Genomic DNA, 13,014 nt, shown 5'->3' with positions numbered 1-13,014 from the left:
TACCTACCTCTCATCTGGATCCTTGACTTCCTCATTGGGAGACCACCGAAAGTGTGGATCGGACATAACATCTCACTAACCACCAACGCTGTACGTCTCAAGGATGTGCACTTAGCCGACTGCTCAACTCTACACCCATAACTCTGTCTAGGCATGGTGCAAATCTCATCTATAAATAAGCCAAAACACAACTATTGTCAGCAGAAGCCCATTTGTTAAAAAGGAGGCGTACAGAAGTGGGATAAATCAGGTTGAGTGCTTTCATAAAAACAACCTTGCACTCAACATCGTACAATTGATCGTGGAAGGGGAAGTTGAGGGAAGCATACCAGTGACTATATTTTATTAGGAGTTTGAGGAGATTTGGTATGTCACCAAGTACTCTACTACGTTTCTAGAGATGTACTGCAGAGGGCATTCTAATTGGTTGCATCACCGAATGGTATGGAGGCACCACTGCACAGGATTGTAAAAAGCTCCAGAGGGTTGTTAAACTTAGCCAGCCATGGACACTAGCCTCCCACCTTCTAGGACATCTTCAAAATAGGTGCCTCCATCATTAAAGCCCTCCACCACCCATTCTTATTATTACCATCAGTACAGGAGCCTGAACGCTTTAGGAACAGTTTCTTCCCCTCTGCTGAAAGATTTCTAAATGGACAATGAACCCATGAACTGGTGTTTTCTTATTGTGCTTTATAGTATATTCTATATAGGGCACTGTACTGTTGCCACAAAACAACTAATTTCACAACATGTCAGTGGTAATAAATCTGATTCAGTTTTACATTTTTTAAAATCTTTATCACTTCTTTTTGCATAGGAGTCACAGGCAGCTCAGCTGCACATCCTCATGGAATTTCTTCAGGAAGCAAGAAGGAATAAGAAGGAGGTTAGTTTGGCTTTTATTTACCATTAACTGATGTATTTGAAAGTCATATTCAGATACAGTCAGGCAGTAGATACTGCTGTATATGACACCTGGATATTCAATGGGCAGCACTTACCCTTGAAATGGAATTCAAGTCCAACACCAATGGTTTCTCAATGCCTTATCTGAAACTAGGAGCATTACTGAATTAGTACAGCACGTTTTCTTTTGGTTCACATGGTAAATCAAGTCCCAGTCTGATCCTAATACAGCAGAAGAGGTTCGGTTATACATTCATGCAACACTGAACATCAACCACCTATTTACACCAATCCTACACAGTAGTGTAAGGAGCATTTGGAAAGTAGATTTTAAGCTGCAACTAGAGAAGATAATAGCATCTCATTTGAGAGACATTTAAATGAGAGTTCCGATTCAGCAACCCTGTAAGAGTAGGAGGCAGAGGTGTTTTGGGAACTGTGTTTTAACAAAGGATATTGAAGGGTTGAAGGAAAAGAAGGAAGCAAATATCTGGTATTAACAAATTTATATTAAAAATATCACGAGGTTTGCAAGGGATGCAGGAAAGAACTGAAAGAAATTAGGATGGCAAAAAGGGATCTTGGCAAGTAGATTAGGAAAAATTCTAAAAACCTTTATATTAGAAGCAAAGGACAGCTAAGAAAGGAACAGCCAGTTGTGTAATCAGTCGAGCCAGGGATATTTCCAAGGAGGATGTGGAGTTTGAAAATTTAAAGGAGTATACTGATAGAGTGGAGCACATCTGCTTCAGGAAGGAGTAGACCTGGAAATAATAAAGCACATTAGGATGGATAAACCCGATGTCCTGATGGAGTCTATCCATAGGATACTTGGTGATGGGAGGCAGAAAGGAGTGATGGATGGGTATTTTCCTGACAAAGTCTGTAATAAGTGTTTTACCACAGGAATCAGTGCCAGAATCTGTTTGAAATACAAATGACTGAGTATGCAGGTGGTCTGATTTATAAGTTTGCAGACTACAGGAAAATTGGAGTTGTGGATAATAAAGTAGTTGTAGTGGGACATAGATCAGATGGAGAGTTTGATATGGAGTGGTGTCGGATGGAATGGATAAAGTAATGTACCTTGAGAAGTCAAATTCTTGTAGAGTATAGAGTAAATGTCAGGGAACTTGGAGTGCAAATCCATTGCCCCCAGAAAATTGAAACACAGGTAGAGGCAGATACAAGTAACAAAGTTTAATAGGTGTTTGAGCAGGTACTTGGATAGGAAAGGGTAGTGATGTCATTTAATATACTTGATTTATGAAGCCACAGTACTGAATTGGGACTCTAAAGGAAGAATGCGGTACCAGTGGAGAGTGCAGAAGAGGTTCACCAGGATGTTTCATGGATTGGAGGGCTGTAGTTAAATAAACTGGGATGGGTTCTATTTATTCTCACTGGAACATAGGAGTCTGAGGGGTGACTTTATAGAGTTTTTTTTAAATTATGAGACGGAGATAGGATAGATAGATCAGAATCATTTTGCCAGAGCAGGGATATCGAGAATTAGGGAGGACAGTTTTAATGTAAGTGGGAAAATTTTAAAGCAGATCTAAGGGATTTGTTTTCCATACAGAAGTGGTTATCTGGAGTGAGCTGCCAGAGGAAATGGTGAAGGCAGATAGAATTATAACACTTAAAGGTATTTGGACAGGTACTTGATAGGAAAGTTACAGTTTCAGAGGTGGAAGGGTCACCCATCCTTTACATGATGTGGGTTGGATTGGATTTCTGACAGAATTTGTATCCTTTCTAAGGTTAACTGCCTCAAACTTCCCTTCACAGCAACTGGAGCAGTTACAAAAGGAGCTGAATGTTCTTGAGGAGGACATCAAGCGGGTGGAGGTTTGTAAAATCCCTTTCTTCACAAAACTATTTCACTTATGTTTATGCAACACACATCAAAGTTGCTGGTGAATGCAGCAGGCCAGGCAGCATCTCTAGGAAGAGGTGCAGTCGACGTTTCAGACCGAGACCCTTCGTCAGGACTAACTGAAGGAAGAGTGAGTAAGGGATTTGAAAGTTGGAGGGGGAGGGGGAGATCCAAAATGATAGGAGAAGACAGGAGGGGGAGGGATGGAGCCAAGAGCTGGACAGTTGGTTGGCAAAAGGGGATACGAGAGGATCATGGGACAGGAGGTCCGGGAAGAAAGACGGGGGGGGGGGGACCCAGAGGATAGGCAAGAGGTATATTCAGAGGGACAGAGGGAGAAAAAGGAGAGTGAGAGAAAGAATGTGTGCATAAAAATAAGTAACAGATGGGGTACAAGGGGAAGGTGGGGCCTAGCAGAAGTTAGAGAAGTCGATGTTCATGCCATCAGGTTGGAGGCTACCCAGACAGAATATAAGGTGTTGTTCCTCCAACCTGAGTGTGGCTTCATCTTTACAGTAGAGGAGGCCGTGGATAGACATGTCAGAATGGGAATGGGATGTGGAATTAAAATGTGTGGCCACTGGGAGATCCTGCTTTCTCTGGCGGACAGAGCATAGATGTTCAGCAAAGCGGTCTCCCAGTCTGCATCGGGTCTTGCCAATATATAAAAGGCCACATCGGGAGCACCGGACGCAGTATATCACCCCAGTCGACTCACAGGTGAAGTGTTGCCTCACCTGGAAGGACTGTTTGGGGCCCTGAATGGTGGTAAGGGAGGAAGTGTAAGGGCATGTGTAGCACTTGTTCCGCTTACAGGGATAAGTGCCAGGAGGGAGATCAGTGGGGAGGGATGGGGGGGACGAATGGACAAGGGAGTTGTGTAGGGAGCGATCCCTGCGGAATGCAGAGAGAGGAGGGGAGGGAAAGATGTGCTTAGTGGTGGTAGCCTCCAACCTGATGGCATGTGGGTAGCCTCCAACCTGATGGCATGAACATCGACTTCTCTAACTTCCGCTAGGCCCCACCTCCCCCTCGTACCCCATCTGTTACTTATTTTTATGCACACATTCTTTCTCTCACTCTCCTTTTTCTCCCTCTGTCCCTCTGAATATGCCTCTTGCCCATCCTCTGGGTCCCCCCCCCCCCGTCTTTCTTCCCGGACCTCCTGTCCCATGATCCTCTCGTATCCCCTTTTGCCAATCACCTGTCCAGCTCTTGGCTCCATCCCTCCCCCTCCTGTCTTCTCTTATCATTTTGGATCTCCCCCCTCCCCCTCCAACTTTCAAATCCCTTACTCACTCTTCCTTCAGTTAGTCCTGACGAAGGGTCTCGGCCTGAAACGTCGACTGTACCTCTTCCTAGAGATGCTGCCTGGCCTGCTGCGTTCACCAGCAACTTTGATGTGTGTTGCTTGAATTTTCAGCATCTGCAGAATTCCTGTTGTTGTTCACTTATGTTTGTTGATTTTAGAAAAGCTGGCAGAGAAATCTTTTCTTATTTTTAGAACCCTCCAGAACAGCTTAAAATTAAGCTTGGTGTTCTCCAATGACTAGTCAATAAACATGTTACCTGATGAGAAAGGAGACTGAAAATACCGGAATCTCAAGCAACAAATGAGTTGCTGGAAGAACTGAGCAGATCAGGCAGCACCTATGAAAGGAAATGGATAATCACCATTTGGGTCGAGACCCTTCATCTGAACTGGGGTGGTTGTCTATTTCCCTCCCAGATGCTGCGGTCTCCCAATGAGTTGGACCAGCAGCTTGTTTTTGGCTCCATAAATTACCAATTGTGTTTGTCTATAAATCTAGGTGTTATGCTGCTTTTTTGGCTTCCAAGTCAAACAGTTGCCCAGGCCAGTTAGTTTAACATCTGTAGTTGGGAAAATGCTTGAAGCTATCAATAAAGAAGAAATAGTGAGGCATCTAGAAAGAAGTGGATCCATCAGGTAGATGCAGCATGGATTCAACAAAGGCAGGTCCTGTTTGACAAACTTACTGGAGTTCTTTGAGGATATAGCGAGCATAGTGGATAGAGGGGAACAGATGGATGTTATTTATTTGGATTTCCAGAAGGCATTTGATAAGATGCCACCTAAAAGACATCTATAAGGATGCAGAGAGTTGGGGGTGATGTATTAACATGGATAGAGGATTGGTTAACTAATAGAAAGCAGAGTTGGGATACATGGCTGTTACTCTGGTGAGTGAGTGGTGTGCTGCAGGGGTCGGTGCTGGGCCTGCAGCTGTTCATGATAATACGTTTACGATCTGGAAGAGGGGGCATGGTGTAATGTATCTAAGTTTGTTGATGATACTAAATTGAGTAGAAAAGCAAATTGTGCAAAAGGTACGGAGAGTCTGCAGAGAGATGTAGATAGGCTAAGTGAGTGGATAAGGATCTGGCAGATGGAGTACAATGTTGGAAAATGTGAGGTCGTCCACTTTGGAAGGAAAAATGGAAGAGCAGATTATTATTTAAATGGTAAAAAAAAAAATTGCAGCATGCTGCAGAGGGACTTGGGAATGCTTGTGCATGAATCACAAAGGGGTGGTTTGCAGGTGCAGCAGGCTATCAGGAAGGCAAATGGAATGTTGGCCTTCATTGCTAGAGGGATTGAATTTAAGAGCAGGGAAGCTATGCTGCAACTGTACAGGGTACTGGTGAGACAGCACCTGGAGTACTGTGTGCATTTCTGACCTCCTTTCTTGAAGGATATACTGGCTTTGGAGGTGGAGCAGAGGAGTTGCACCAAGTTGATTCCAGAGACGAGGAGGCTAGACCATGAGGAGAGATTGAGTTGCCTGGGACTGTACTAGCTGGAATTCAGAAGAATGAGAGGAGATCTTATAGAAACATAAAAGTATGAAAAGAATAGATAAGATAGAGGCAGGAAAGTTGTTTCTAGTGGTAGGTGAAACTAGAACTAGGGAACATAGCTTCAAGATTCGGGGGACTAGATTTAGGATGGAGATGAGGAGGAACTGCTTTTCCAAGAGAATGGAATTCTCTGCCCAATGAAGCAGTGGAGGCTACCTCAGTAAATGTATCTAAGACAAGGATAGATTTTTGCATAGTAGGGAATTGAGGGTTATGGGGAAAAGGCAGGTAGGTGGAGATGAGTCCATGGCCAGATCAGCCCTGATCTTATTGAATGGTGGAGCAGGCTCGCCGGGCCAGATGGCCAACTCCTGCTCCTATTTCTTGTGTTCTTGTGTAGACTGTTCATAGGCAGGTGTGCATTACATGGTCAGCTGAGGTTTTGTAGTCAAGATTTAGGATCACTAGAAGTCGTTATGAGACCAAGAACGGTAGCTTTTTTTTTTCTGCAAGTGGTCATGCAATGGTTTGAATGTATAGGCAGAAAATGAATGAATAACAGCCAGATGGATAAAGTCCACAGCAAGTAGTACCTTGAGTCCATTGGGCTCACTGACAGTAATTCAGTTCACTTTGAACTACAACAGGAGCTAAATCTACATCACCATAGGTAGCTCAATTGTACTCATGGTTTTGAGGCAAATGGAAATTTCTGAAACAAGAACCACTTCTTGGTTGGTGTGTTATCTTCCTAGTGTGAACAGATGAGGATTGTTCTGACTGTATGGAATGAGGTGGGGCAATGAATAACTCTATTCAACAGAAAGTCAATTAGGAGTAAACACTTGTGAGTAAAACAATATCTTAACAAGTGGGAATCTTAAAAGAGCATTAGCAAGTGTTCATGCTAGTATATTCCAGCTAGGATGAAAGGCAAATATGGCAGAGTTGGAACATATTGTTTCAACATTACAAAACACTGGTTCAGCCACACCTAGAGTATTGTGTACAGTTCTATTTACCATACCTTAGGAAGGATGGAGTTGCACTGGAGAGTGCAGAAGGAAATTCACTAAGTATTGCCTGGATTGAAGGACTTGAGTTATAGTCATAGTCATACTTTACTGATCCCAGGGGAAATTGGTTTTCGTTACAGTTGCACCATAAGTAATAAATAGTAATAGAACCATAATAGTTAAATAGTAATATGTAATTTATGCCAGTAAATTATGAAATAAGTTCAGGACCAGCCTATTGGCTCAGGGATCTGACCCTCCAAGGGAGGAGCTGTAAAGTTTGATGGCCACAGGCAGGAATGACTTCCTATGACGCTCTGTGTTGCATCTCGGTGGAATGAGTCTCTGGCTGAATGTACTCCTGTACCCAACCAGTACATTATGTAGTGGATGGGAGACATTGACCAAGATGTCATGCAACTTAGGCAGCATCCTCTTTTTAGACACCACCGTGAGAGAGTCCAGTTCCATCCCCACAACATCACTGGCCTTACAAATGAGTTTGTTGATTCTGTTAAGCAACATACATCAAAGTTGCTGGTGAACGCAGCAGGCCAGGCAGCATCTATAGGAAGAGGCGCAGTCGACGTTTCAGGCCGAGACCCTTCGTCAGGACTAACTGAAGGAAGAGTGAGTAAGGGATTTGAAAGCTGGAGGGGGAGGGGGAGATGCAAAATGATAGGAGAAGACAGGAGGGGGAGGGATGGAGCCGAGAGCTGGACAGGTGATAGGCAGAAGGGGATACGAGAGGATCATGGGACAGGAGGTCCGGGAAGAAAGACGGGGGGGGGGGGGGTGACCCAGAGGATGGGCAAGAGGTATATTCAGAGGGACAGAGGGAGAAAAAGGAGAGTGAGAGAAAGAATGTTGGTCTCGGCGGCTCCAACACCTCAGGACATATTCAAAACCCGGACTCCAGCAACGACCATGGAGACATTCAAAGCGATCGCGCAACCACCAACTGCGACTCCAGCCTTGAACTCCAGGCCGGGTCTTTATGTGCTGCTGTTGTGACTCCCGTCTCCCCTTCCCCCACCACCACTCCGCAGCCCCGTCTTCCTCAGATCCCACCGTCAACTCCTGGGCCCTCAGAGGCTCCATCTTCCTCTCACCCCAACCCTCCCCTCTCCATTGACACCCCCAGCCTCCCCCCTCCCCCCTCTGATCCCAGCTCTCATCCGTGCCGGGTCTTTACCATCCCCTCCGACCTTCAACTGTCGGAGGCAGAACGCTCTGTTCTCAGTAAGGGCCTCACGTTTGTCCCCCTTCGCCCACACCTCAGCGAGTTCCGTGTTCGCCATGATGCGGAACTTTTCTTCCGCCATCTCCGTCTCCGAGCCTACTTCTTCGGCAAGGACTCTTCCACCCCCACCGATGACCCCTTCTCCCGTCTTCATCCCTCCTCTTCTTCATGGACACCCCGCTCTGGTCTTCTGCCTGCTCTGGATCTCTTTATTGCCAACTGCCGACGGGACATCAACCGTCTCGACTTCACCGCACCTTGTCCCCATTCCAACCTCACTCCTTCGGAACGCTCTGCTCTCCACTCCCTCCGCACTAATCCTAACATTATTATTAAACCCGCTGATAAGGGGGGTGCTGTTGTAGTCTGGCGTACTGACCTCTACCTTGCCGAGGCACAGCGACAACTCGCGGATACCTCCTCTTATTTACCCCTCGATCGTGACCCCACTAAGGAGCACCAGGCCATTGTCTCCCACACTATCAACGACTTTATCCGCTCAGGGGATCTCCCATCCACTGCTACCAACCTTATAGTTCCCACACCCCGCACTTCCCGTTTCTACCTCCTACCCAAGATCCACAAACCTGCCTGTCTTGGCCGACCTATTGTCTCAGCTTGCTCCTGCCCCACCGAACTCGTTTCTGCATACCTCGACACTGTTTTATCACCCCTTGTTCAATCCCTTCCGACCTATGTTCGTGACACTTCTCACGCTCTTAAACTTTTCGATGATTTTAAGTTCCCTGGCCCCCACCGCTTTATTTTCACCTTGGATGTCCAGTCCCTATATACTTCCATCCCCCATCAGGAAGGTCTCAAAGCTCTACGCTTCTTTTTGGATTCCAGACCTAATCAGTTCCCCTCTACCACCACTCTGCTCCGTCTAGCAGAATTAGTCCTTACTCTTAATAATTTCTCCTTGTGCTCCTCCCATTTCCTCCAAACTAAAGGTGTAGCTATGGGCACCCGTATGGGCCCTAGCTATGCCTGCCTTTTTGTTGGGTTTGTGGAACAATCTATGTTCCGTGCCTATTCTGGTATCTGTCCCCCACTTTTCCTTCGCTACATCGACGACTGCATTGGCGCTGCTTCCTGCACGCATGCAGAACTCGTTGACTTTATTAACTTTGCCTCCAACTTTCACCCTGCCCTCAAGTTTACCTGGTCCATTTCTGACACCTCCCTCCCCTTTCTAGATCTTTCTGTCTCTGTCTCTGGAGACAGCTTATCCACTGATGTCTACTATAAGCCTACTGACTCTCACAACTATCTGGACTATTCCTCTTCTCACCCTGTCTCTTGCAAAAACGCCATCCCCTTCTCGCAATTCCTCCGTCTCCGCCGCATCTGCTCTCAGGATGAGGCTTTTCATTCTAGGACGAGGGAGATGTCTTCATTTTTTAAAGAAAGGGGCTTCCCTTCCTCCACTATCAACTCTGCTCTTAAACGCATCTCCCCCATTTCACGTACATCTGCTCTCACTCCATCCTCCCACCACCCCACTAGGAATAGGGTTCCCCTGGTCCTCACCTACCACCCCACCAGCCTCCGGGTCCAACATATTATTCTCCGTAACTTCCGCCACCTCCAACGGGATCCCACCACTAAGCATATCTTTCCCTCCCCGCCTCTCTCTGCATCCGCAGGGATCGCTCCCTACACAACTCCCTTGTCCATTCGTCCCCCCCATCCCTCCCCACTGATCTCCCTGCTGGCACTTATCCGTGTAAGCGGAACAAGTGCTACACATGCCCTTACACTTCCTCCCTTACCACCATTCAGGGCCCCAAACAGTCCTTCCAGGTGAGGCATCACTTCACCTGTGAGTCGACTGGGGTGATATACTGCGTCCGGTGCTCCCGATGTGGCCTTTTATATATTGGTGAGACCCGACGCAGACTGGGAGACCGCTTTGCTGAACATCTACGCTCTGTCCGCCAGAGAAAGCAGGATCTCCCAGTGGCCACACATTTTAATTCCACATCCCATTCCCATTCTGACATGTCTATCCACGGCCTCCTCTACTGTAAAGATGAAGCCACACTCAGGTTGGAGGAACAACACCTTATATTCCGTCTGGGTAGCCTCCAACCTGATGGCATGAACATTGACTTCTCTAACTTCCGCTAGGCCCCACCTCCCCCTCGTACCCCATCTGTTACTCTTTTTAATGCACACATTCTTTCTCTCACTCTCCTTTTTCTCCCTCTGTCCCTCTGAATATACCTCTTGCCCATCCTCTGGGTCACCCCCCCCCCCCCCCGTCTTTCTTCCCGGACCTCCTGTCCCATGATCCTCTCGTATCCCCTTCTGCCTATCACCTGTCCAGCTCTCGGCTCCATCCCTCCCCCTCCTGTCTTCTCCTATCATTTTGCATCTCCCCCTCCCCCTCCAGCTTTCAAATCCCTTACTCACTCTTCCTTCAGTTAGTCCTGACGAAGGGTCTCGGCCTGAAACGTCGACTGCGCCTCTTCCTATAGATGCTGCCTGGCCTGCTGCGTTCACCAGCAACTTTGATGTATGTTGCTTGAATTTCCAGCATCTGCAGAATTCCTGTTGTTTTTGTTGATTCTGTTGTTGTCTGCTACCTTCAGCCTGCTGCCCCAGTACACAACAGCAAACGTGGTTGCATTGGCCGCCACAGACTCATAGAACATCCTCAGCATCGTCCGGCAGATGTTAAAGGACCTCAGTCTCCTCAGGAAATAGAGACGGCTCTGACCCTTCTTGTAGACAGCCTCAGTGTTCATTGACCAGTCCAGTTTATTGTCAATTCGTATCCCCAGGTATTTGTAATCCTCCACCATGTCCACACTGACCCCCTGGATGGAAACAGGGGTCACTGGTACCTTAGCTCTCCTCAGGTCTACCACCAGCTCCTTAGTCTTTTTCACATTAAGCTGCCGATAATTCTGCTCACACCATGTGACAAAGTATCTTATCGTTGCCCTGTACTCAGCCTCATCTCCCTTGCTGATGCATCCAACTATGGCAGAGTCATCCGAAAACTTCTGAAGATGACAAGACTCTGTATAGTAGTTGAAGTCCGAGGTGTAAATGGTGAAGAGAAAGGGAGACAAGACAGTCCCCAGTGCTGCTGATCATTCTGTCGGACACACAGTGTTGCAAGCACACGTACTGTGGTCTGCCAGTCAGGTAATCAAGAATCCATGATACCAGGGAAGCATCCACCTGCATCGCTGTCAGCTTCTCCCCCAGCAGAGCAGGGCAGATGGTGTTGAACGCACTGGAGAAGTCAAAAAACATGACCCTCACAGTGCTCGCTGGCTTGTCCAGGTGGGCGTAGACACGGTTCAGCAGGTAGATGATGGCATCCTCAACTCCTAGTCGGGACTGGTGTGAGGAGAAAGGATGGGCTGGACTTGTTTTCCTTGGAGTGAAGAAGGTCGACAGTAATATGTAAGATCTTGAGGCATGGGCAAGGTAGGTAAAATGTTTTTCCCCATACTAGAAGTATCAAAAACAAAAGGGTATAGGCTTAAGGTGAGAGGAAGGATTTTTTTTAATACAGTGAGCACACTGCCAGAAGAGGAAGTAGAATCAGATACAATTGCTCTATTGAAGAGGCATTTAGATGGACTTAAGAAGATGAGTAGAAGAATTGATGAAGTAATGGGCAGAGGTGTTGGCATGGATGTAGTGGGCTTCAGGGCCCATTTCTGTACTGTACAAATTTATGACTCGTTCATGGTCCATATTGGTGATGGAAGTAGAAAAAGTGTTGAGGTCGTCTTTGCGAGGTTTTTGGGATATCAGTTTACTTTTCATCCCATGTACTTGAGAGTACTGTAGAAGGAAGGATGCTGACAGATGCAGCTAAGAGGGAAGGATTTAGTTCATGTGGTACTGAGAACTTTACCAAGTCCTGAAGAAGGGTCTCCACCCAAGACGTCGACAGTTGACTCTTTTCTATAAATGCTGCCTGACCTGCTAAGTTCCCCCAGCAGATTGTGTGTGGTGGTTTTGGATTTCCAGGATCTGCACATTTTCTCGTGTACTGGGAACCTTACCTGGGAGATGACACTTGTACGTGTTGGATTGTTTGCAGTGCATTTGGAACAGAATCATTGGAGGAAGTTATCTCGTGCAATTAGACTGCCATGGCAAGGGCATAAAAACCTGATTTAGATAGAGAGAAGCAAGGCCGGGTGTGGAAGGCAGAAAATTAGTGAGAGTTTGGAAGTCAAAGGAAACAAAGGCTCAGGGGTGAATGGCAAGGAGCTAAGTGAAGAAGGGAGCTAAGCCAAGGTCTCAGCAATGCAGACACTTTTTATTTAAGCCCCTTTTTTATAGGTGTGATTATTGCTGATTTCCCTTGTGAAATTGAGTCTTGAATTGTTGCAGTCCATATGAAAAAGGTGCTTGCACAGTGCTGATGTGGAGGCAGATCAAGGATTTTGAGAGACAAGTAATATATTAATAAGTTAGAAAGCTGTGTGACATGAAGCGGGGTTTGTATATGGTGGTATTGTCATGTGTCTAAGCTCCTGTCCTCAATGGTAGATGTTAGTTTGAGAGGTTCTGTTGGATTATCTTGGATGAAGAGCTGCATCAACTATTCATAGTTAATACTGGCATGTGGTTTAAAGTATAGAAATGGCAGCGCAAAGTTTCTAAGTGTATTGGTTTTTGGACGAGACATGGTTCTTAAACCTATTCCTTCTAGTTTTTAATTTTCCTGGGGGGGTGGAGAATACCATCTGTTCACCCTATCTATGCCCCTCAAGACAGTCTCTGTAAGTTCACCCCTCAGTCTCCTACACTCCAAGCAATAAAGTTTTAAGGCAAAAATGAAAAGATGTAAAAAGGTGGTGGTGAAGATGGAAGAACATTATCAACCCGAATGAGAATGGAATGCATTTAATGTAAGGATTTCTTTCAGGGGCTGATATTCAATGAGCCAACAGGTCTGTATTCTCCTATGAGTGAGTTGACTCATGTGCCAAATCTGGATAGCACAGTTCCACAGTTTGAAGCACCATCCCCATCACACAGGTACTTATCACTTTTTTGAGTTTGTGGGTAACTGTCATAAAAATGTGCATTGTATTTGATTAATAAATGATAACTCCAATTGATTTTTGAATAAATAACACAAGTTTTAATACTTTGAATTGTCC

At 46.0% G+C, this 13,014-nt stretch overlaps 1 protein-coding gene across 2 annotated transcripts in view; it reads left to right on the top strand.

Annotated features, from left to right (window-relative positions):
- Nucleotides 1–13,014, top strand: part of cop1 (COP1 E3 ubiquitin ligase) — a 159,611-nt gene that overhangs the window by 53,240 nt on the left and 93,357 nt on the right. For both annotated transcript variants that reach the window (XM_063063631.1, XM_063063630.1), the window contains exons 6-8: nt 824–892; nt 2,704–2,763; nt 12,777–12,889. In XM_063063631.1, the coding sequence (XP_062919701.1) occupies nt 824–892; nt 2,704–2,763; nt 12,777–12,889 (242 nt within the window). The remainder of the gene's footprint in view (nt 1–823; nt 893–2,703; nt 2,764–12,776; nt 12,890–13,014) is intronic.

This window comes from Mobula hypostoma, chromosome 12 (genome assembly GCF_963921235.1).
Source record: "Mobula hypostoma chromosome 12, sMobHyp1.1, whole genome shotgun sequence".
Lineage (NCBI taxonomy): Eukaryota > Metazoa > Chordata > Chondrichthyes > Myliobatiformes > Myliobatidae > Mobula > Mobula hypostoma.
Note: the sequence above shows the minus strand (reverse complement) of the source record. Positions and strands in the feature narration are given on the sequence as shown.